This window comes from Hyperolius riggenbachi, chromosome 4, assembly GCF_040937935.1.
Source record: "Hyperolius riggenbachi isolate aHypRig1 chromosome 4, aHypRig1.pri, whole genome shotgun sequence".
NCBI lineage: Eukaryota > Metazoa > Chordata > Amphibia > Anura > Hyperoliidae > Hyperolius > Hyperolius riggenbachi.
This window is the reverse complement of record NC_090649.1, coordinates 465275645-465298894: the sequence shown is the minus strand read 5'-3', so window position 1 is coordinate 465298894 and position 23250 is coordinate 465275645. Positions and strand designations below refer to the sequence as shown.

General features: G+C 44.1%; 1 protein-coding gene across 4 annotated transcripts in view; it reads right to left on the bottom strand.

Annotated features, from left to right (window-relative positions):
- The window catches only part of DNAH14 (dynein axonemal heavy chain 14), a 237921-nt gene that overhangs the window by 145380 nt on the left and 69291 nt on the right, over window positions 1-23250 (bottom strand). For all 4 annotated transcript variants that reach the window (XM_068232854.1, XM_068232855.1, XM_068232856.1 and 1 more), the window contains 6 exons: window positions 18070-18315; window positions 13269-13390; window positions 10412-10583; window positions 9548-9652; window positions 4351-4469; window positions 4190-4264 (listed from right to left, as the gene is read on the bottom strand). In XM_068232854.1, the coding sequence (XP_068088955.1) occupies window positions 4190-4264; window positions 4351-4469; window positions 9548-9652; window positions 10412-10583; window positions 13269-13390; window positions 18070-18315 (839 nt within the window). The remainder of the gene's footprint in view (window positions 1-4189; window positions 4265-4350; window positions 4470-9547; window positions 9653-10411; window positions 10584-13268; window positions 13391-18069; window positions 18316-23250) is intronic.

Below are 23250 nucleotides of genomic sequence, written 5' to 3'. Positions count from 1 at the left end.
CATTGCATAATTGTGTCCCTTTCATATGGTTTATAGGGCATTCCTCGAGCCAAATACTTTTTTGTTTTGTTTTAATACTCTAACTCCATATAAACTAAACAAGCCTCGCCCACAGCTTTTTCAGAGTGCCTTGGCACTGTAGCAAGGGCTTATGGGAGCTCTGTCTGGGCAGGAGAAGGAGGAGGATGTTACTAGCCAGAGATTTCAGAGGCAGAGGGGAGGAGGAAGGATGAGAGGGGACAGAATTTGTCACAGGCTGAGGGCTGGAGATACAGATCAGCTTGCCTGTGTGTAATGTGACAAACAGAACATGGCTGCTGTCATTGTATCACAGGAAGAAATAATCATAAACTGTTAAAGTTGTTTGCAGTTAGATTTGCTGTGTAAACTATCTAAACTTTAGATAAGATATATAGACAGGTTACTTGTTATAGTTAGTTTTTCATCTTGGATCCGCTTTAACTGCTGGTAACAAAAGTGAGTACACCCCTAAGTGAAGAATGTCAGAATTCCTACCAAAGTGTCAATATTTTGTGTGGCCACTATTATTTTCCAGCACTGCCCCATCTCTTCAGGGCGTGAAGGTCACTAGAGCTTCGCAGGTTACCCGTGGAATCCTCTTCCACTCCTCCATGACGAAGCTGGTGGATGTTAGAGACCTCGCTCTCCCCCACCTCTGAGGATGCTCAGATTGGGTTTAGGTCTAAAGACATGCTTGGCCAGTCCAGAACCTTTAGACATTAATGGCTGTGTGTTGTTATTTTGATGTTACAGCATGTGACACGAGCTGTACACTGACAACTTCACAAAGTGTCATATCTTCAGCTTCGTCCCACGAAAACAAAGAATAAAAAAATATTTATGTGAGAGTTGTAATCACATTTGTGGGTTACCGTATGCTTATCCTCTCCCTGTTAAAATGAATGTGCTGCTCCCTCACCCTGATGTGTGCAGTCTTCTTCAATGTGCAGCAGTCAACCCATATGGTGCAGCTTCTCTACTCTACTATGTGTAGAGAGGGCTGCCCATGTGTAGAGAAGGCTGCCCATGTGTAGAGGGGGCTGCCCATGCCCTCCTTGAGCAGAAGCTCTCTTCTTCCATGTACTGCACCCTGACTGCAATATCCTCTTCTATATGCAACAAAATGTATTTTTAACGCCAGCCCATTTCTGTGCAGCATCTCGCCTAGGCTGTGGGTTAAGGGGGCCTTACAGAAAATCAGCCCCGGTAAAGCTAATTACTTGGAGTTATAAGGGCCCGTTTCCACTAGAGCGAATCTGCATGCGTTTTCTGCATGCAAATTCGCATAACCAATACAAGTGGATGGGCCTGTTTCCAGTTGTCAGAAATCCTGTGTGGTTTTGTGTGCAGGAAAAATCTGCACGGCAGAGCCATCAGAATTCGCATACTATGTATTTACTAGGAAATTCGCATGCATTTTCGTAAGCGAATTTGCGGGCGTTTTCACATAAAATCAATGTAAATGCACACAGACACTGACATGGTTACATTTGCATACTTACTAACACATGTGAAAATGCCTGCGAATTCACAGTAAAATTTGCGGTAAAATTCGCATCCGCGTGCGAATTCGTTTTCACGTTTTCCGCAACTAATTCGCACCGCACAAGTGGAAACGGGCCCTAAAATAGTCACCTCCTGGGATCATGAGAAATACACTCCTGTACCCACCATGCAGTGTGTTCAGGAGACGGCATTACTCTCCTTTCCTACTAAAAAATACATGATTTTGAAAAGCGTTGAAAGAAGATACACTTTTGAACTTTTATTGCTGTCCCCTGAAACTGTGGGATTTTACATCACTATCTGACCAGAAACGGTGACAGTGACAGCAAACGCTAATACATTTATGTAAGGTGGGGAAGACTTGCAGCCTCTTGCCATATTTTTTCTATATTTTTATTGCTGTGACTCATTTCCTGTCTCAGTGACAGTCAGTTTTTAAATTAACGTCACAAAGATCCTTGGGGGTCGTAGAGGCAGGAAATGAGAGAAAACCATTCCAATGGGGACAAAGACAGCACTTTAAACATATAAAAGTTTGTTACACCTTTCCACACCATTCCAAAGCTAAAATAAAGATTCCCTCAAGATTCAGGACAGGTCTGAAAGCATATATGCATTCAAGAGAAGGTGCTTCCAAGATTCTGAGGAATCACTGGGAGACAAAAGAAGACCAGGAGCCAATGGTGCAGTATAACTGCTTAAAGTGTACCAGAGACCATTAACAAAAGTTCTATAAATACCTGGGGCTTCCTCCAGCCCCATGTGCACGGATCGCTCCCACGCCGCTGTCCTCATCCTTCTCCAGCTCAGATACTGGGTCCCGTAACTTCAGCCAGTCGCGGCCAGTCTGCGCAAGAGAAGTGCGCTCTCTCTGCTTCCTCAGGTCTGTACAACAGCATTGCTTGTGTACCAACACAAGTGATGGATATGTGCCATCACTCATGTTGGTACAGACCCAAAAGGCACTGTTGTTGAACAGCTGGGGAAGACCCCAAAAATGCGTTGTCCAATTTTCAGTACTTAAAGTGTTGGCCCAGACCTTAAAGGATACCCGAACTGACATGTGACATGATGAGATAGACATGTGTATGTACAGTGCCTACCACACAAATAACTATGCTGTGTTCCTTTTTTTCTTTCTCTGCCTGAAAGAGTTAAATATCAGGCATGTAAGTGGCTGACTCAGACCTGACTCAGACAGGAAGTGACTACAGTGTGACCCTCACTGATAAAAGTTTCCCCTTTTTATCTCTTTCTTGCTCTCAGAAGCCATTTTTCTGCTAGGAAAGTGTTTTATTGTTGGAATTTCTTATCAGTGAGGGTCACACTGTAGTCACTTCCTGTCTGAGTCAGGACTGAGTCAGCCACTTACATGCCTGATATTTAACTCTTTCAGGCAGAGAAAGAAAAAAAGGAACACAGCATATTTATTTGTGTGCTAGGCACTGTACAAACACAGTCTATCTCATCATGACACATGTCAGTTCGGGTATCCTTTAAGGAACTGTTTTTGTACAGACCATAGTCTATTTTTTTAAAGTGGACCCAAATTAAAAATACAAGATTTCAGAAATAAAATCTATTTTCTAAATTATAATAATAAATAGCAGCCTTTTGTCAGCTGCATGATGACAAATATAAAATAATTTACATTTATTGGTGGAACCCCTCCCTTCATTTCATATTGCCGGGTCAGAATCCGGCAAACTGGTGGAGCAGGTGGTGTCCGGCAAAGGAGGAATTGCTAATGGCTGCCACCTGTATAACTCTAGTTATGAAAAGAGAAGGGTGAAAAGCAGGCACTGAAATGCTCATAGGCTTGGAGGAGTGTTTATTTATCTTTATATGTGTCAGAGTGGTGCAACTAAATATTTTGAATTAAAAAAAATGTTTGGTTTGGGTCCTCTTTAAATGCCTAAATAAACCTGATTTATTCAGTCATACTGACCTTTTTCTTCAGCAGAGGTAGGACCAACACAACCTCTCCTTCTTAAACTGTTTTTAAGTGTTTTATCAAATCGGGGACCTCCGAACCAGTTTGAGTAAATACATATACTTTCTTTTGCTGTGGTGAAAAATAGAAGATCCGGCAGCACCACGTAGCTGTTGGCTTTTCTTTCATATCCGCTTAAAGGAATTCCGAAGCCACAAAATAAATCTGATTTTACTTACCTGGGGCTTCTTCTAACCCCTAGAAGTCATTTGTGTCCCTTGCCGCAGCTCCAATCCTCTCAGGGGTTCTACTGGCAGCTTCTAAGGAATGCAAACCTCCGATGGGTCGGTGTCTTCTGCTTATGCGGGAGCGTGCGCCTTCTCACCGGGAGCATACTGTACCTGCATGTGGTCGACAACCCTTGGAGGCTTCCAGTGGGACTATGGAGAGGACCGAGCTGCAGCAAGGGACACAAATTACACATAGGGGCTGGAGGAAACCCCAGGTAGGTAAAACTACATTTATTTTGTAGCCTCAGAAGTCCTTAATAAAAGAGCATTTTCACATCTGCGTGGTACTGTCAGATCTTCTGTCTTTCAAGTACGATTCCAGAGGGTTACTGAATCTTTTCCGGCTTAGCACACGGCAGTCTCCATTGGGGGCTTGTCTACCACTGCTTCTTCTGCTGTGGTGATACAGAAAAGTGACAACAACTAGGTCAGTACTTACTTCTTGACTACGTCAAACATGCTGGTCTCCACGTTACCCAGCCACTGCTCCACCGGGCCCCGCACACGCACGTTCCTGCACAGAGCGGCACAATGTTATTAGTCCGGTGTCCGTCACACCGTGTTCCCTATAATCTCATCAAATGAAAGCAGGAGGCATACTTAGGCATGCAGATCTTCTCTCCTTCCGCTGATATAATCATTTCCACCTCTGGGGGGCTCTTTATGGGGTACACGATGTTCAGGTGTCGGATGTTCTCGAAGCACTTCACCAGGTGAGGCTGCGTAGCAGAAATGGAGACTTAAAGGGGGAATTCTAATTTTGGTTATATAATTGCCATTAATATACATTAAAGCTGCCCCTGTATTTTTTTGAATTTAAAGAGGAACTCCAGTGAAAATAATGTAATAAAAAACGTGCTTCATTTTACAATAATTACGTATAAATGATTTAGTCAGTGTTTGCCCATTGTAAAATCTTTTAAATCCCTGATTTACATTCTGACATTTATTACATGGTGACATTTTTACTGTTGGCAGGTGATGTAGCTGCTGCATGTTTTTTTGGCAGGTGGAAACAGCTGTAAACAGCTATTTCCCACAATGCAGCAAGGTTCACAGAGAGGAAACTGCCAAGAGTACATACTTTTCTTGTTTCTTGTGGGAGGGGTTTCACCACAATATCAGTCATACAGCGCCCCCTGATGGTCTGTTTGTGAAAAGGAATAGATTTCTCATGTAAAAGGGGGTATCAGCTACTGATTGGGATAAAGTTCAATTCTTGGTCGGAGTTTCTCTTTAACATGACTAAAATTCTGTTTCTAACTCAACCTGCAGCCGGCTAATGTTGCCCATACACGGTACAATAAAAACATTTCATTTTCCTGTTTTTTCTACCAAAACGGTTTAATCGAATGAAAGTTGAAAATAATCTTTTTTAGATCAAGAAAAACAAACGATTATCTTTATATTCGATCTAACGGAATAATCAAACTAAATTATCTTATTAAAAAAAATGAAAAAATTGTACCATATATGGGCACCATTAGACTTTCCAAAACTTACAATAAATGCAAACAGGCCTTCTTTGTAACATTGGCAACGGTTTAGAATACTGTAGTTATGGCACAGGACAAGAGTTTTTTCCCCCTCATGTTCAATACCTGGGCTAACCCACCGACAGAGGCACTGAAATGGGAGGGTGGCAAGGTAGACATGTTATGTGCCTGTTTGTTTTGCTCTTTGCCTTTTCAGTAAGTTGTGGCTGTGGGAGTGGCTCAGAGCAGATAGTGCCAGTTCCCTGCACAGCCATCAGGCCCTGAGCACCTACCGAGATTGCCTTGGGGAAGATCCAGCTGACTGGTAGCCAACTCTGGTACTCCTGTCAGTTTATGTTACAAAACTCAGTTTTGTTTGCACAAATCAACAATATAAGCAAGATGAATTAAAGTTTCCCAAAGGGACTCATGATAAAGAGAGTCAAACTGAAGGCGTTTGTATTTTTTTCTTATTAAAAGTAGCATTCTTTTTAAGATAACATTTTTCTTTTGTGAAATTAATAGAGAAATCCAATCAGTCCACAGCTGTACGTCCCAAGAATGTTTGCAAACATTATTTCAGATGTCTTACTCTGGTTTCATCTTCACAACCAGATATGGCCATTCCACAGGATTACCAGCAAAATGCCAAGTGCGTGGATTTAGCATTAATTACTTCAGGTACTTAAAGAGGAACTCCAGTGAAAATAATGGAATAAAAAATGTGCTTTGTTTTTACAATAATTATGTATAAATGATTTAGTCAGTGTTTGCCCATTGTAAAAGCTTTCCTCTCCCTGAGTTACATTCTGACATTGATCACATGGTGACAATTTTACTGCCGGCAGGTGATGTCAGTGGAAGGAGATGCTGATGGCTTTTTTGGCAGTTGGAAACAGCTGTAAACAGCTATTTCCCACAATGCAATGAGGTTCACAGACAGGAATCTGTCAGGACCATGATCCCGACATCACACTGTGGGAGGGGTTTCACCACAATATTAGCCATACAGACACCCCCCCCCCCCCCTTATGATCCGTTTGAGAAAAGGAAAAAATTTCTCATGAGAAAGGGGGTATCCGCTACTGGTTGGGATGAAGTGCAATTCTTGGTTATGGTTTCTCTTTAAAGAAGAACCATAACAAAGGATTGAACGTCGTCCCAATCAGTAGCTGATACCCCCTTTCCCATGAGAAATATTTACCTTTCTTTGAATAGATCACATTGTTAGAGGGGGTGGTTATAGATAATGGCAGTTGGTACTGTCTGTATTTTTCATGTCTGCCAGTAGTAAAGAGGATTACCCACAGGCTAATTGTGGATCAAACAATATGAACAAATTACATGGCGAGTAGCAATCATTTCTTGATCTGGCTTCTTTTTTTAAAAAATTTCTCTCGCTGCATGTATTGTTTTATCGTTTCCCCCTTTTTCGCTAAAGTTCTTCTTTAAAGGGAACCAGAGATGAAGCACCCTCATGTATTTTACCATATATATCAGTGGGAACATTAGAGAAAACACTTACCATGCTTTCGATTTCATCCTCACTGCTAAAAGTGTCTGTTATCAGCTGTGATAAGAATCCCAGACTGAGTATTCAGTCTGGCTTTGCAGGGAATAATTATAGCTGAGTCATTATAGCAGAGCCACAAGGGGGCAGGCTTGGGCTTGAAAAGACACCAGAGAAGACAGACTCAGCTATAATCTTTCAGTAGCAAAGCCAGACTGAGTGCTCAGTCGGGGATTCTTATCAGAGGTGATAACAGTCAGATTAAACAGAGAACAATGAAACAAAGAGCAGATTAGGTGTTTACTGTCATGTTCCCACTGATTTATAAGGTAAAATACAAGAGGGTGCTTCGTCTCTGGTTCAGACTTTTTTTTTAACACACACAAAAATACTTTTCACGTCTAATTTCATGTATATTTTCATTAACAAATTTACTTTTAACTATTATGTGTAATTTTTTTTTACCATAAACATGAAATATTACAAATAAAAGTTCCATTTAATTATAACTCCACCCACCCCTTCCCCTGGTAAGGCAAGCAGGATAGACAGTCACAGTGCTGTTAAAGAAAATAATTATCTGACATTAGAAATGGTAAATTAGATGCTAATAATTCCAGCTTGCCTGTAAATTTCACGTATTTCAGCCTGAAATCAGGTAATTTATACACATTTCCAGCTGATTTTGGTATGTCCAGTCCCAAGCTGTAGGCAATGTCCATGAAATTTCCATGCAAAGCAGAATTAAATAAATTTTAGCCTGACATTACAAAAACAAAGACTTGGTAAAAGTGAAGGGAGCAATAAGGCAGATGTCAGGGCCTGCAGGAGACTGACATGACCACAGAAGCCGGCAGGCAGAAGTCAGGGCCGGCAGGAGACTGACATGAACACAGAAATCAGGGCCGGCAGGCAGAAGTCAGGGCCAGCAGGAGACTGACATGACCACAGAAGCCGACAGGCAGAATTCAGGGCTGGCAAGCAGAAGTCAGGGTCAGCAGGAGACTGACATGATCAGGCCGGTAGGCAGAAGTCAAGGCCGGTAGGCAGAAGTCAGGGCCGGCAGGAGACTGACATGACCGCAGAAGCCGGCAGGCAGAAGTCAGGGCCGGCAGGAGACTGACATGACCACAGAAGTAAGGGCCAGCAGCCAGAAATCAGGGCTGGCAGGAGACTGGCATGACCTCAGAAGTAAGGGCCAGCAGCCAGAAGTCAGGGCCGGCAGGAGACTGTCATGACCACAGAAATAAGGGCTGGCAGGCAGAAGTCAGGGCCGGCAGGAGACCGTCATGACCGATATCTGTAGCCAGGTTGAGGAAGCAGGCAGGATAGATCTGTTACTGTAATTGAGGTCGACGCAGGTGGCAGACAAGGTTGGTCGGTTTCAATAGTTAAGGTCAAGGTAGGAGGCAGAAAAGTTGGTCGGTTTTCATAGCTGAAGTCAAGTTAGGATGCAGAAAAGGTTGGATGGTTTCCATACCTGCATTCAAGGTAGGAGTCCGAAAAGGTTGGTTGGTTTCCATAGTTGAGGTCAAGGTAGATGGCAGAAAAGGTTGGTAGGTTTCCATAGCTGAAGTCAAGGTGGGAGGCAAAAAAGGTTGTTCGGTTTCCATAGCTGAGGTCAAGGTAGGAGGCAGAAAAGGTTGGTCGGTTTCCATAGTTGAGGTCAAGGTAGGAGGCATAAAAGTTTGGTCGGTTTCCATAGTTGAGTTCAAGGTAGGAGCCAAAAAAGGTTGGTCGGTTTCAATAGCCGAGGTCAATTTAGGCAGCAGATAGGAACAAAGTCCAAGGTTGATACACAGGACAACAGATCAGAGCAGATCCATAACCTCATCAACAGGAACTTGTAAGTCTTTAAGGCATTGGAGCTATTCAGAAGCTACAGCACTGTGAGCATCCAGTGGGACCTTATACGCTTCTTCCCCAGAGAGTGATTGATTCCTTCCATACACTGTACATAGCTTTTCAATAGATTTCAGCATGAAATCTAGTGAAAATCTATCTAACCTGCTGCATAGAAATAGGGGATGCAGAGGTAGCGACCGCACTGGCCCCCTGGACCAGAGGGGCCCCTCAAGGGACCTTCTTCAACTGCTGTGTTAGCACTTCATTGGTTCTATGCTAATAATGATCACCTTTATATGTGCTTTGAATATTGGTAATCATTAGTAAACTGTTCTCCTCCTGCTTACAACTCTCTGTTGCTGCAGCTGTTTTTGGCAGATTTTGGTACTCCATATCAATTGCTTTAGGGGCCCAATGTAACACTTGCACTGGGGCCGCTACCTACGCCACTGATCGAACCGCTACATTTCACCGATTGGTGCAGTGCAACAAACTATAGACCATCGATTGTAAACCACTTAAAGGATACCAGAGCAGAAACGGGGGAAGCAGGCATATACTGTGACCTGAAGCTCTACAATGCATGTGAGTGAGCCATACTTGCTGATACATTTTCTGGTGCTCAATTTTTGGTAAAAACAGTAAGAGCAGAGGCAGAAGAAATGTAGTGGGTGTCACCAAAATGGGGAGGCTCGCTAGCACTCCAATGAGCAGGCAGGAGGCTGCAGAAATGTGCAGACTGCCCCGTGACTATGTTATGTCCACTATTTTAGTTACCAATAGTTTTGAGCAGTACTGAGTCCTTCCTTAATTCAATAAATGAATCATATCATCTATCACCTACTAATGTTCACCCCCAAAAATCCACAGTGTAAACTAGAAGATCACAATCCCCGCATTATGACTGGTGCATTTTCTGCGTTACAGAAGAGATATTTCACAGTATATTAGTCGGCAGGTCCATCACCTGGACGACATTGGGGTTCTTGCTCTCTGCCAAGATAGCCAAGAGGTCGTCATTGCTGAGGAAGTAAAATCTCGGGAAAACTCTCCGCTTAATTTCCAGGAAATCCTGAAATAGAGAAAAGAAAGTCAGGGTGGTGGATTATATAAATCTAATCACAGCATGAAATTACACTCTCAATATAAAAACCCTGGTGGAGCCGCCCTTGATGACATACTACAAGATATCATAGGAATGAGAAGAGTGACTTACCTTCTCAGAAGAACAAACCATTAGAAATGGAAAATATATATTTATTCATGCACAAAAGACAACGCATTTCACAAGCCCTGGTCCGCTTCCTCAGGTCAATACAAGTGGCTGCAAAACTTTCAGTCACAAGCTTGAGTGCCTATTGTAGATACCCACCTCGGGACCAAAAGCTTTGCCAGGGCCCGTGAAACGCGTTGTCTTTTGAGCATGAATAAATATATCTTTCCATTAATAAAGGTTTGCTCCTTTGATAAGGTAAGAAGTTACACTTCTCATTTATATAACATCTTGTAGTGGAATATTATCAAGGATGCCAGTGTTTTTAGTATAGTCCATACCCCAAGGGGTTTCTAGTAACGAAAACCTTGGTGTCCTCAGAACTTATCCAGGAGAACGACTGACCAGTATATGCACCAACAGACCTAGGACCCTGAGTGGGGATGGTTATCAGTAGTGATGCATTGTGGGAGACATCATATGCTCAGTCCAACCTGAATAATTGCAAATACCTTCTGTTTCCCACAATTCCTAAAACATAGTGCCACCATGAAGAGAAAAAAGGCACTGCAGACACAGTCTATTGACTTTCTAGTAAAGTTCTTCCCTGGCACATACCTCCAGACATTTCAGTATTTTCTCCAGATGGGCATTGTTTGTTTGCAGGATCTCCAGGACCCCGGGGGCAGTGGCAGCTCGGAGGGCGTTGGGTCTGTCTTTTGTGTGGTCCATTAACTCTTTCCAGGAACTGTCCACTTGTGCAAACAGCTTGGCTTCGGCCGGGAGTTGCCTAGAATGACAAAATTGTCAGATCTGTCAGAATCTTCCTGTGTGTATACAGTATATCGTTTCCCGGCGGGAAGTGGTGGAAACGGCAAAGCGGGATCCAGGAGATCACAGTGACTCGATTGGTATGTTTTTTATTGTACAAATCGGACAGTACAGATTCTCTTTAACAGACTGTCATTGGCTGTAAAGCAAGAAATCCACAGCTCTTCCCCTCCACGTATCGTAAAACCCAAGAAGGACGACAAACGTACAACGCGCAGTCATTATTAAAGTTTGAAAGGAAAACAAGCTAAATTCCGTATATACAGTAAATATTGCTATTTTGAATGTCTCTATGTCTCACCCCTTGCACTGAATCGAATTATGCACCGGTATTGGAAGACATATTATTCTAGGATATTTGAGGGGGAAAAATAAAATTGGATTATTTGCAATAAAAGCACAGTTGCATGTCACATATAATTTGTCATCTGGACGACTGAGAAATTACAAGCCGTCATGTGACTGTCATATCTATGCAAAATGGCCGACCCCAGGGGCGAAGAAACAGCGGTGACAGTCTCTGGTTCTGAGAACCCTCCATCACCGTCTATGAGGAGGTTACAGATCAGATGCATCGCTAGATAAATGTCACCTCCTCCTCCTCTGCTGCATACAGCATATCATATATAACCACTCAGTGAATTATATTATAGCTCATCTGCACAGTTCCTCCAGTCCTGTGCAGTACACAGAAGCAGAGCATTATCTGGGTAGAAGGGTTCTGATTAGCTGATGTCAAATAAATCACCTAGTGATATATAGTAGAATGTAGTTAAATATTCAGGATACCCTCTTTTATGGAACTTTTCCTGGTTTCAGGCTCAGAAACACTTCCTATGCGTTTACATTGCTGAAAATTGGTATGTGGCCCCGCCCTCCCAGTGATGTCACAGCCTAGGCCAGTGTTTCTCTTTGGACACTATGCTTCAAATAGTTTACAGAAGTCACAGATGCTATCTTCACACCTTCTCCTGAATAAATAATGGGCAGCTTGACAGGGAGGGAGGAACACGGCAGCTCCTATAGCTATTAGAAAACAGGAAAACAATGTGGTGCTTGGTTCGCTTTAAGGTTGTATTGTTGATGGCCAAAGCTTTCTTATTCCGTGTGCAGCCCCATCTATCAATACATAGCAACTTATCTTTAACATTGGTAGCCCCTGTTGCAGCATTCCCTATCTCACATTAAAGAGAACCGAGACCAAGAATTGAACTTCATCCCAATCAGTAGCTGATGCCCCCTTTCCCATGAGAAATCTATTCCTTTTCACAAACAGACCATCAGGGGGGTCTGTATGGCTGATATTGTGGTGAAACCCCTCCCACAGTGTGATGTCAGGACCATGGTCCTGACAGTTTCCTGTCTGTGAAACTCATTGCATTGTGGGAAATAACAGCTGTTTACAGCTGGGTCCAGCTGCCAAAAAAGCAAGCAGCATCTCCTTCCACTGACATCACCTGCCAGCAGAAAAAAAAAATGACACCATATGGTAAATGTCAGAATGTAAATCAGGGAGAGGAAAGATTTTACATTAGGAAAACACTGACTAAATCATAACTATTGTAAAAATGAAGCACTTTTTTATTACATTATTTTCACTACAGTTCCTCTTTAACCACTTCAGCCTTCAGTCGTTTTCACTTTATGCATCCGAGCAATGTTCACCTCCCATTCATTCGCCTATATTTATATTTATCACTACTTATCACAATGAACTGATCTATATCTTGTTTTTTCCGCCACCAATTAGGCTTTCTTTGGGGGGTACATTTTGCTAAGAGCCACTTTGCTGTAAATGCATTTTAACAGGAAGAATAAGAAAAAAAACGGGAAAACTTCATTATTTCTCAGTTTTCGACCATTATAATTTTAAAATAATACATGCCTCCATAATTAAAACCCCACGTATTGTATTTGCCTAAAAGTCCTGGGTATTACACCGTTCAAATTATGTCCCTATCACAATGTATGGCGACAATATTTTATTTGGAAATAAAAGTGCATTTTTTTCCGTTTTGCATCCATCACTATTTACAAGCTTATACTAATAAAAAAAAAAAAAAAATAGAAATATTTCATCTTTACATTGATATTTAAAAGTTTAGACCCTTAGGTAATTTTTTTTTTTTTATTAAACATTTTATTTAGGTATTTTTGGGAGGGTGGGATGTAAATACGGTAGTAATTTTTTAATGTAACTATGTGTTTATTTTTTTTTACATGTAGATGTAGTTATACTTTTTGGCGACAAGATGGCAACCATGAGTTTGTTTACATGATGTCACTCTAAGTGTAACATATATGCTTAGAGGGACGTAAGAGGCAGAAAAAAGTGAGGCTTCCGAAAGAAGCAGTCCCTTTTTCTGCCGGGAGAGGAATCAATCATCGGGCACAATGTCCCGATTAATTGATTCCTGGGCTAACGATACGCGGCTGTGAGCGAGCATAAATGCATGCACGCGCGCTATCGGCCGTGGGAGCGCACATGGCCATCTGGACGTAGCTTCTACGTCCAGAAGGCTTAAATGGTTAAGTTTCCCTGTGTGTACGCCAAGCCCACACCCTTACCCCCACATGTAGCATTCCCCCAGGCGGTGGCCTATGTTGCCTTTGCATAGCTCGGCCCGGAGCGTTCAGTTCGTACCTCTGGATGTCAGATGCAAGGAAGATTTGCTCCAGGTACAGCCAGTTTCTCTGGCACATCATCCACTCCTCCATGGTGCGGCAAAACAGGTTGAGTTTCCTGTCCCATTCGTTAACAATGCTCTGAAACACAGAAACAAGCATCAGACTGACAAGTACTCCAGCAGCAGTGACAATCTGTTGTCTGTTCCGGTGGATATCGGCAGATTATTAATGCTGAATGACAGAACTTTTTTTTCCCTCTTGATCAATATCATGCAGATAATAATTGTTTTCCTGATCTACTACGAAATGTACAGTGAATGGCCAGGCCCCCGTTCACACTGTACCAAATGAAAAACTGATCCTGTGGACCTGTTTTCTATTTAAACAGATCAGATTGTTACATTTGGCATCAGTTTTTCATCTAGTCTTTCCGTTCCATTTTCGCACTGCCACCCGCTCGGTACCTGCCACTATCACGTTCCTCCACCCTCATATCATGTATACCCCCATATAAACCAGCGATGTCTGAAAGGTCACTGCTACTGATCGAGTGCAGTGATTGGCCCAATGACAAAGCCATGGTCCCACCCGCAAGACTATCGGCACCAGCTAGCAAAAGAAGCAGTAGGCAGTTGTAATTGACAAGTCAGCATCCCCGCCTAACTGGTCACGTGCCAAAGCTTCCCCTCTGACTGGCCGTGGTGATCTCTTGCCGGTAATGGGGTTTTACTATAGCATGCTGCCTCGATAATGAACATCTACCGACACCTCACCTGCTTATGATGTCATAGGGAAGGGCAGCAGGTGCCACTGGTCGGCTGAGGATGGGGATGCATGGGTGAGCAGATGAGGAGGGTAGTGTGCTGTATGTGCCAGGAGGGCAAGTGGGAGAGCGGAGAGGAGGCAAGTGCCAGGTGGACAAAACTGTTTGTCCAAAAGCCGCCCCCTAGATTTTGCTGCGTGAATCACATTATTCAGGTGGCTTCATGTGGGTCAGCCCCTGGCCTCCGCTGGCACCGCCGCTCGGGTCCTCTGCACAGAAGATACATCAGTATACTGATCCCAGCTCATATTGGTTTGCAAAATACCACTTGGAATCCTCCATGTGCACCAGGGAGCATTTTCATTGGTTTACCACTCCGTTAACCAATGAGAATACTCCCTGGGGAGGGACGATTCCCACTGGTCTATTGTAAACTAATTGCAGCCTGTAGCTGAAGAAGCTTTGGGATCTGTATACCAGCGACTCTTCAGTGCAGAGGACCCGAGCAGTGGTGCCAGCACTGCAGAGGATGGCGGTAGGTGGGTAATTTTTTTCGAAAGGTATGTTGCCCTAGGCTAGCATTTATTCCATCGGCCTTCATCGCCATCCACTTTCTCTGGCAGCACCTATTCAGTAAGGAGACCCTGGGCAAGACTCCTTAACACTGCTACTGTCTACTGACAACGCCCTAGTCCATCTTTCGGCGCTTTGAGTCCACCCGGAAAAAAGCCCAATATAGATGTTCTGTGTCTTGTCTCTACCAATGCCTAACCAACCCCACCCCGACCTCCCCTACTGATGCCTAACCCTAACTGTCCTCCCCCACTGATTCCTAACCCTAACTGACCTCCCCCCACTGAGATACCTAACCCTAACTGACCTCCCCCACTGATGCCTAACCCTAACTGACCTCCCCCACTGATGCCTAACCCTAACAGACCTCCCCCAATGATGCCTAACCCTAACTGACCTCCTCCACTGATGTCTAACCCTAACTGTCCTCCCTCCACTGATACCTAACCCTAACTGATCTCCCCCACTGATGCCTAACCCTAACTGACCTCCCCCACTGATGCCTAACCCTAACTGACCTCCCCCATCGATGCCTTACCCTAACTGACCTCTCCCCCACTGATGCCTAACCAGAACTGACCTCCCCCATTGATGCCTAACCCTAACTGACCTCTTCCCCACTGATGCCTAACCCTAACTGACCTCCCCCATCAATGCCTAACCCTAACTGTCCTCCCCCACTGATGTCTAACCCTAACTGTCCTCCCCCCCCCACTGATGCCTAACCCTAACTGACCTCCCCAATCAATGCCTAACCCTAACTAACCTCTCCCCCACTGATGCCTAGCCCTAACTGACCTCCCCCACCGATGCCTAACTCAAACTTATCCTCCCATCTAACCCACCCTCCGCCAATGCCTAACTGACCCTGTACAACGTCTAACCCAAACCGACCCCCACACCCCTTCACCTGCCGGGGCTTCCACTTTACCAACTACCTACCGGGGCTCCCACTTTACCAACTACAGCTACAAATTGTGGGGGCCTCCAGCACCACAATTTCCCATTTCGGCCATGACAAAAAGCGTGTGGTTTTTGCCTTTCCCTTCAGAAGCCCAAAATAAAGTTAAGGGCTCGCTTCCACTATAGCGAATCCGCATGCGTTGTCCGCATACGGATTCGCACAGCCAATACAAGAGGAGGGGCCTGTTTCACTTGTGCGTTGTGCGGAGCGTTTTTGTGTGCGGGGAAAATCTGCACGGCAGAGCCCTCAGAATTCGCCTGCATGTAGAATGCAGGTGAATCGCACGCAATGTATTGAATAGGGAAATCGCATGCGTTTTCCCCATGCGTTTTTTGCCACGATTTCGCATAGGTACCCATGTTAATTCACACAGGCAGTGACATGGTTAAAATCGCATTACCCTAATCTATGCGAAATCACATGCGAAATCGCAGCAAAAAACGCATGCAGAATCGCACCCGCATGCGATTTCGCCTGTGGTGATTCTCCGCGATTCCGCAACGCACTAGTGGAAACGAGCCCTAAAGTTTATATCCTACTTTAACATTCCCACTTGAAGAAAGTTTTGCCTTGTTTAGAATTCGGTCTTCCAGCATTCGGAGAGCGCAGATTTCTCCCGTACAGTACGAGAGTGACATTTACAGCAAACATTAGCAGGCGTTGTGTGTGTTTATTACACCTGCACGGCTATTCTGGGACCCATTCTGAATTAATGAGCCTCTTAATGTAAAAACATAAAATGATTTTATAATTATAGCAACTCCGTGTTTTGGTTTTCAGGGAATCGTGTGGCTGCCTGAGCAACAGGGAACTAGAGGATGGAGAGAGGGGCGAGCGATTCAGCATTATTGGGCACATTATTCAGTAATGTTCAGTAAGTGCTGTTACAAATCACAGCCATGATTCTGCAGGCGAAGGAACACACTGCAGGGAGAGTGCACAGAAATAGCCTGGCCTGATTCACAGACAGGGCAATATTATCGGGGGGGGTTGCATATCTTCAGCACTTTCCCACTTTTATTTTACATTCATCAAGCGCATGAAGACCTTTTTTTAGCTTATGTTTACTAACATTCTCAGAGGCATTTCACAAGGTCCTACTTGCACAAAATCTGTTAAAAAGTTTTTGCCAACTATACTTTTCCAACCCTACGCCAGCTTTCTTTCATCTCTAATGCTATGTGCAGCCCCTTCTTTCATGTGTAACATACATGTACAGCAGCCCCTCCCATTCTATGTGTAATGTCCAGCAGCCCCTCCCATTCTATGTGTAGCCCCTCCTCCATGTGTAACATCCATGTACAGCAGCCCCTCCCATTCTATGTGTAATGTACAGCAGCCCCTCCCATGCTATGTGTAATGTACAGCAGTCCCCCCCATTCTATGTGTAGCCCCTCCTCCATGTGTAACATCCATGTACAGCAGCCACCCTACCAATCCACGTGCAGCTCCCCCTTCAATGTGTAAAATCCATGTACAGCAGCCCCTCCCATTCTATGTGTAGACCCTCCTCTATGTGTAACATACATGTACAGCTGTCCCCTACCGTTCCATGTACAACCCCCTCTTACATATGTAACATACATGTACAGCAGCCCTCCTCACAATCCCTGTGCAGCTCCCCCTTCAATGTGTGACATCCATGTACAGAAACCCCTCTTCCATTCCATGTGCAGCCACCTCTTCCGTGTGTGACATCCATGTGCAGCAGCCACCTTCCATTCCATGTGTAACCCCCTCCTCCATATGTAACCAGCTTTCTTGGTTCTCGAGATATGGTATGCAAACCTGTATACAAGCACCAGCCCAGCTGGATCCAGAGACAGGTTAGTATACCATAGCTCAAGAACCAGCAGGGCTGGGGTTCTGCAATTTGGCACAAAGGCAGCTCAGGGGGTCCCCTATTGTCCCACGCAGTTTGGCAAGCAGCACATGATTATTGCTGCAGATCCCTATTGTGCTATTGAAACACTGCGGCTGCGCAAAATCAATGCGGGCCTTGCATGATGACATGAGATTCAAGCGTCATGGTATCTAGGCTGACAATCAAGCTCAAATCGACACCAGAGATAAGCAAGCCTGTACTGTTCTCTGTATTGAAAGTAAACATTTTTACACGCAGAGAATGCTTGGGAATGCTTTCAAATGTTCTTTTATGTACCTAATGCTAGGTACACATGATACAATTTTCTGACAGATTTACTGTCAGATCGATTATTTCTGACAGGCCCAATCTGATTTCCGATTGATTTTTTTGATCGATATTCCATTCACTTCTATGGAAAATCGATAGAAAATCAGATCGGACCTGTTGGAAATAATCAATCTGATAGTAAATCTGTCTAATGTATGGTGTGTACCAGGCATAAGAGTAATAACTCAGATTTTAGTTCTCAGAATATAATGCCATTTTAATTCAAAACAATGCCCATAACTATGAAAACAAAGCACAGACGATGGCTTCTGTCGGGTTACCAGGAAATAAAACGGACATAAATGTTAGCAGCGAAACGTTACCTTGATTGGTCCACAATATCGGGAGCCTTTCACAGTAGAGAGGATGACCTGACTCTCCTCTAGTTGGGTCATTATGTCCTCGGCCGAGGCGATGATCAGGATCTCGGAGAGCTCGGAATGGTGTGCGGTCAGTTTAAACTCCGTTTTATTCCAGAGGCTGATAACTTTATTCAGCATTCCCTCTAAGGTGGCTTCATTTGTTGCGGTGGTAGAAATGTCAATGATCTTATCTCTGTGCTGGAAGATCTAAACAGAGAGAGGAAAGGAGAACAGACCGATGAGTAGTAGAAGGGTGCCCCTAAATTACTCAATAATGTGAGACTATCGACCTTCTGATTTGATAATTTTATCGAATAAGAAGAGATTTGGTGGCCCAATCGATCGGAAATGGTGTAGAATCTCGGTCACAAGGGCTTGATTGGGTGTGCAGCAGTAACGGTGTTCGTTATCACGACAACTCATGAACTTCCCGCCAATGTCTCCCCGGGTGCATGGGTCCCTCCCTGTGCCAAGCGAATCAGTTGATTTCGGTGCGCGGCTCTGAGAGCCGAGCGCCGAAACTGGGCGCCGTCATAGCAGCAATGCTATGATGCGCACCCCGCGCAGCGGTGATTCGGGGCTCTAGTGGCTGCCAGACCCCGAATTACATCTCCCTCTGAGTTGCGACAACTCGGAGGGGGAGTAGTATTTAACGCCGCCTCAGAGTTTAGCGCCCGAACTGAGGGGCGCCGATATGACATGCACCCTGTGCCAAGTGTTAGGGTCCTTTCACACTGGCGCGGTGCTGCAAATTGCCGCACTGCTATCAGAGCCTAATGAAACCCTATGAGAAAGTTCATACTTCGTACGTTTTGGTACGCTGCACCAGAAGTGCCTAATCTAACGCTAGCGCAGAACTATGTTACCATGCAGGATCCACGGAGATCTGCGTCGGCCTGGAAGTCATGTAAGTCTATGGCAACGCGTGTTTTTTTAAATAGTTGACGTCGCGGCGCTCATGCGCAGAAGCGCCTTTTAACAGTACGCTTCCACACACCCGAAGGAGGAAGTGACAGCAAGCGCGTCACTTCCTGCTTGGCTGGTGGCCAGACAGGGAACACCGCCTACTAACGCAATGTTCCATGAAGGCCTGCTTCTGGCGGTGCAATGCAGTGCGACTGGGGCGTCACGCCGCATCGCTGACGCCAGTTTGTAGTGTGAAACCCGGCCTCACCTGTCCACTGGCAATCAGTAACAGGCAATAATAAGCAACCAGCCACTATGCCAGTAGCACTATGCCTGCATACTGATATGGACATACTAACTGCACACAGTATATGGGTTATTTTCTGCGGAAATGTTTTATTTGACAAAATGTCAGAGGCAGTGTGCCTAATGGCAATCTGTAAAAACTGTGTTTTCATTTCGCTAGTCTGGCCCCCTAGCACCCTCAAGAATGGATGGTGATATGGCCCTTGGCCTAAAAAGTTTGGGCACCCCTGGCCTAGGCTGTGACATCACTGGGAGGGCGGGACTACATAACAATATACAGCAATATATAGCTACAGGAGGCATTTCTGATGCTGAAACCAGGAAAATTACAGGAAGGCTTCTTGCACAATGCATGTGATTCCGATTTGTGATTTTAATGCAATTTTACATGAGATTCCGATCTGCGATTTTTAATCGGTACTGCATTCTGCGTTTTTTTCTGCGCTTTTTTTCTTCTTGTGTTGATAGTGTGTAGGGAAAAATCGGAATCGCAAATCGGATTTGCGCTTTGCAGTGCGCAAGAGGCCTTGGGGCCTGTACACACTGCGTTTTTAAAATCGCAAGGTCTTTTCAAACATCATGAAAATAGTGATGACCTGTACAAACTGGTGCAATGCATTTTTAGACCGCAATTGCAGTGACTGCTGTGCTTTTTAAATGCTGCGTTTGAAAAAACGCAAGAAAAACACAATGCATGCGATTTTCATTGCGTTTTTTTTGGTTGAACAACCAGGAAACCAGGAAGAGACAGCCCCAGCAAAATTGCAAATGCATCGCCAGCGCACAAAAATCGCAAGTAGAAATTTGATTTAAAAATCTGCATTTGCGATTTTCAGTGAGTACAGGCCCTAAGGTGGTATCCTGAATTCTATATGCCAATATATACCACTACAGGACCTCTTTAAAGTGTAACTGCAGGGCATAATAATCAAAAACAGATTCTTTATTTTTATCGGGTAAATAAATAATAAGGATGCTAACCAGGCAATCCAAAAGTTAAAATCACTATTACTTTTCTTGTTGATAAATGATCATTCCCCAGTTTACCGGACTCTTTTTTGGTACACACAAACTTTGGTACACAAAAAGGAAGTTGCAGGGCATGCTGGGTTGTCCTTCTTTGCTTCTCTACTTCCCCTCAGACATAACTAATGCAGCCTGACTGGCTGAAGCCTCTTTCCGTCCTTTTTTCCCCTCCCACACCTCTGTTCTTCTTTGATTGGCCAATATTTCTCATGCTGAGACAATGCACTTTCTATAGTGAAAGATGGGCAAATCAGGCAGAGGAGAGTAAGGGAGGATATTACATCATTATTGGCTTCAAAATAGCCACACTTAAAATGGTAAATGCTAAGAAGGATTTTCTCTTTTTTACTGTAGAAAAATCACTAAAATTAAAACGTGGGCAGTGCAATACATATGTTATGTAAGTAGAGCAAGTATTCATCTACTTATAGATGTGTTTTTTTGTATGGCTGACAGCTCCTCTTTAAGGCCCAGTGCACACCAAAAACCTCTAGCAGATCCGCAAAACGCTAGAGGTTTTTGAAGCAGATTTCAGAGCCATTCTAGGCATGTATAGAGAGGTTTTCTAAACATGCCTAGCGGTTATTGGAGCGTTTTTGTGTAGCAGATTTCATATATTGTTACAGTAAAGCTGTTACTGAACGGCTTCTGTAACAAGAACGCCTGGAAAACCGCTCTGATCTAGCGTTTTTCAGAGCGGTTTTCCACTTTCCTATACTTTAACATTGAGCCAGAAACGCCTCAGAAATCTAAAAAATGCTGCAGCCCCCGAGTTTGCGTTTGCGGAAAAAACGAACCGCTCTGGTGCGCACCAGCCCATTGAAATACATTAGCCAAGCGTTATTCTATCCCGAAGCATTTGTTTAAAGGAGAACTGTAGTGAGAGGGATATGGAGGCTGCCATATTTATTTCCTTTTAAGCAATACCAGTTGCCTGGCAGCCCTGATGGTCTATTTGCCTAAAGAAGTGTCTGAATCACACCAGAAACAAGCATGCAGCTAATCTTGTCATATCTGTCTAAATTTGTCAGAAACACCTGATCTGCTGCATGCTTGTTCAGGGGCTATGGCTGAAAGTATTAGAGGCAGAGGATTAGCTGAATAGCCAGGCAACTGGTATTGCTTAAAAGGAAATAAATATGGCAGCCTCCATATACCTCTCACTACAGTTCTCCTTTAAAGGGACTCCGAGCAGTGCAGAAACTATGGAAAGATGCACATCATTTTAAAGCTCTCTTTCTCCTCTTTCCAATGATATATAAACCGCCACCCTACGCCTTTTAGTTTTCGCTATTTTCGCGATTGAAATTGCCATGGCCGTGATTTCGATCGCGAAAATAGAGAAAACTAAAAGGCGTAGGGCAACGATTTAGGTGTCGTCAGAAAGAGGAGAAAGAGAGCTTTAAAATGACATCCATCTTTCCATAGTTACATTGTATTACACAGGGCGACTTTTTGTCAAAGTCAGCAGCTGCATTCAGCAAAATGGAGCTGCTGACACTGGGGAAAGTGTCGTCCTGTGTAATACAATATAACTATGGCTTGATGGATATCATTTTAAAGCTCTCTTTCTCCTCTTTCTGGCGACACCTAAATCGTCGCCCTACACCTTTTAGTTTTCTCTATTTTCGCGATCGAAATCGCGGCCGCGGCAATTTCAATCGTGAAAATAGCGAAAACTAAAAGACGTAGGGTGGTGGTTTATATATCATTGGAAAGAGGAGAAAGAGCGCTTTAAAATGATATGCATCTTTCCATAGTTTCTGCACTGCTCGGAGTCCCTTTAAAATGCTACAGAACCGCTCTGGTGTGCAGCAGCCCTAAGTGCTGATTGCCTGCTTTATTAGCACACGTTATAGCCTGTCTATGAGTGCACCTGCTCTGACCACGTGTAAAAACTTACAGCAGTGCTTGACACAATTAATGGCGAGTTCATGGACACTAATTTAGATTTTCTGGCTTTGGGCTATAAATCCAAACCTAGTTTGCAAGAAGAAATAATTGAAATGAAAACTGTTTACTTATTTTATGACTGTTACTGAGATGAAAGGTCTCCCTGTGCTTTATTTTTAATATCGCCATTCTGAGCGCGGGTCTAACTGGCACAGACAACATTCATTTCCAGCTTCTGCCTCCTGACGATGGAAATTCGACTCGCGTGTCCGAGAAACAGGAAATTAGCAATTAGAGAGGAAAACGTGTGACATGCGGTAAAACAGCCGGATAATGAAAATTCCTTAATGTCTAATTTCATGAATATCAATGATTTCCTTAGGGGAAGATTAGCGCAGGCGAGGATGGGTGATATCTAGGTAGGTGAAGCCTCTCGGGAATATTAGGATAATCTCAAATACAACACGTTCACTATGGCAATGTTTTCCTGCGCGTCAATCTTAAAGAGAACCTCCATAAATATACATTCAATAACACACTTATCCCTCCCCTTAATGAACCTAACCCACCCACACATGCACATTAGTGCTTCCATAGGGGCAAACTGGGCAATTACTTAGTGACCCAGAGTCAGCTAATCACCACCCCCCCCCCCCCCACCCCCAAGTGAATAGTGGTTTCCTGTACAGTAATTGAAGGGAACAAAGAAGCCTCTCCTTCAGTGGCGTGGCTAAGGAGCTGTGGGCCCCAGTGCAAGTTTTACAATGGGGCCCCCCAAGCACTCTATACATAACAATTGATACGGCGCACCAAAACCTGCCAATGGCAACTACAGTGTCAGAAGTGCACGAAGGGGATGGGAAGCAGTTTATTAATGATTACCACTATTCAAAGCATCTATAGAAGTGATTATTACCAGCACAAGACCAATAGAGAGCGAATACTGTGATAGACAGTGGACCCTTCGGGGCTCCTCTGGCCCAAGGGCCCCGATGCGGTCGCTACCTCTGC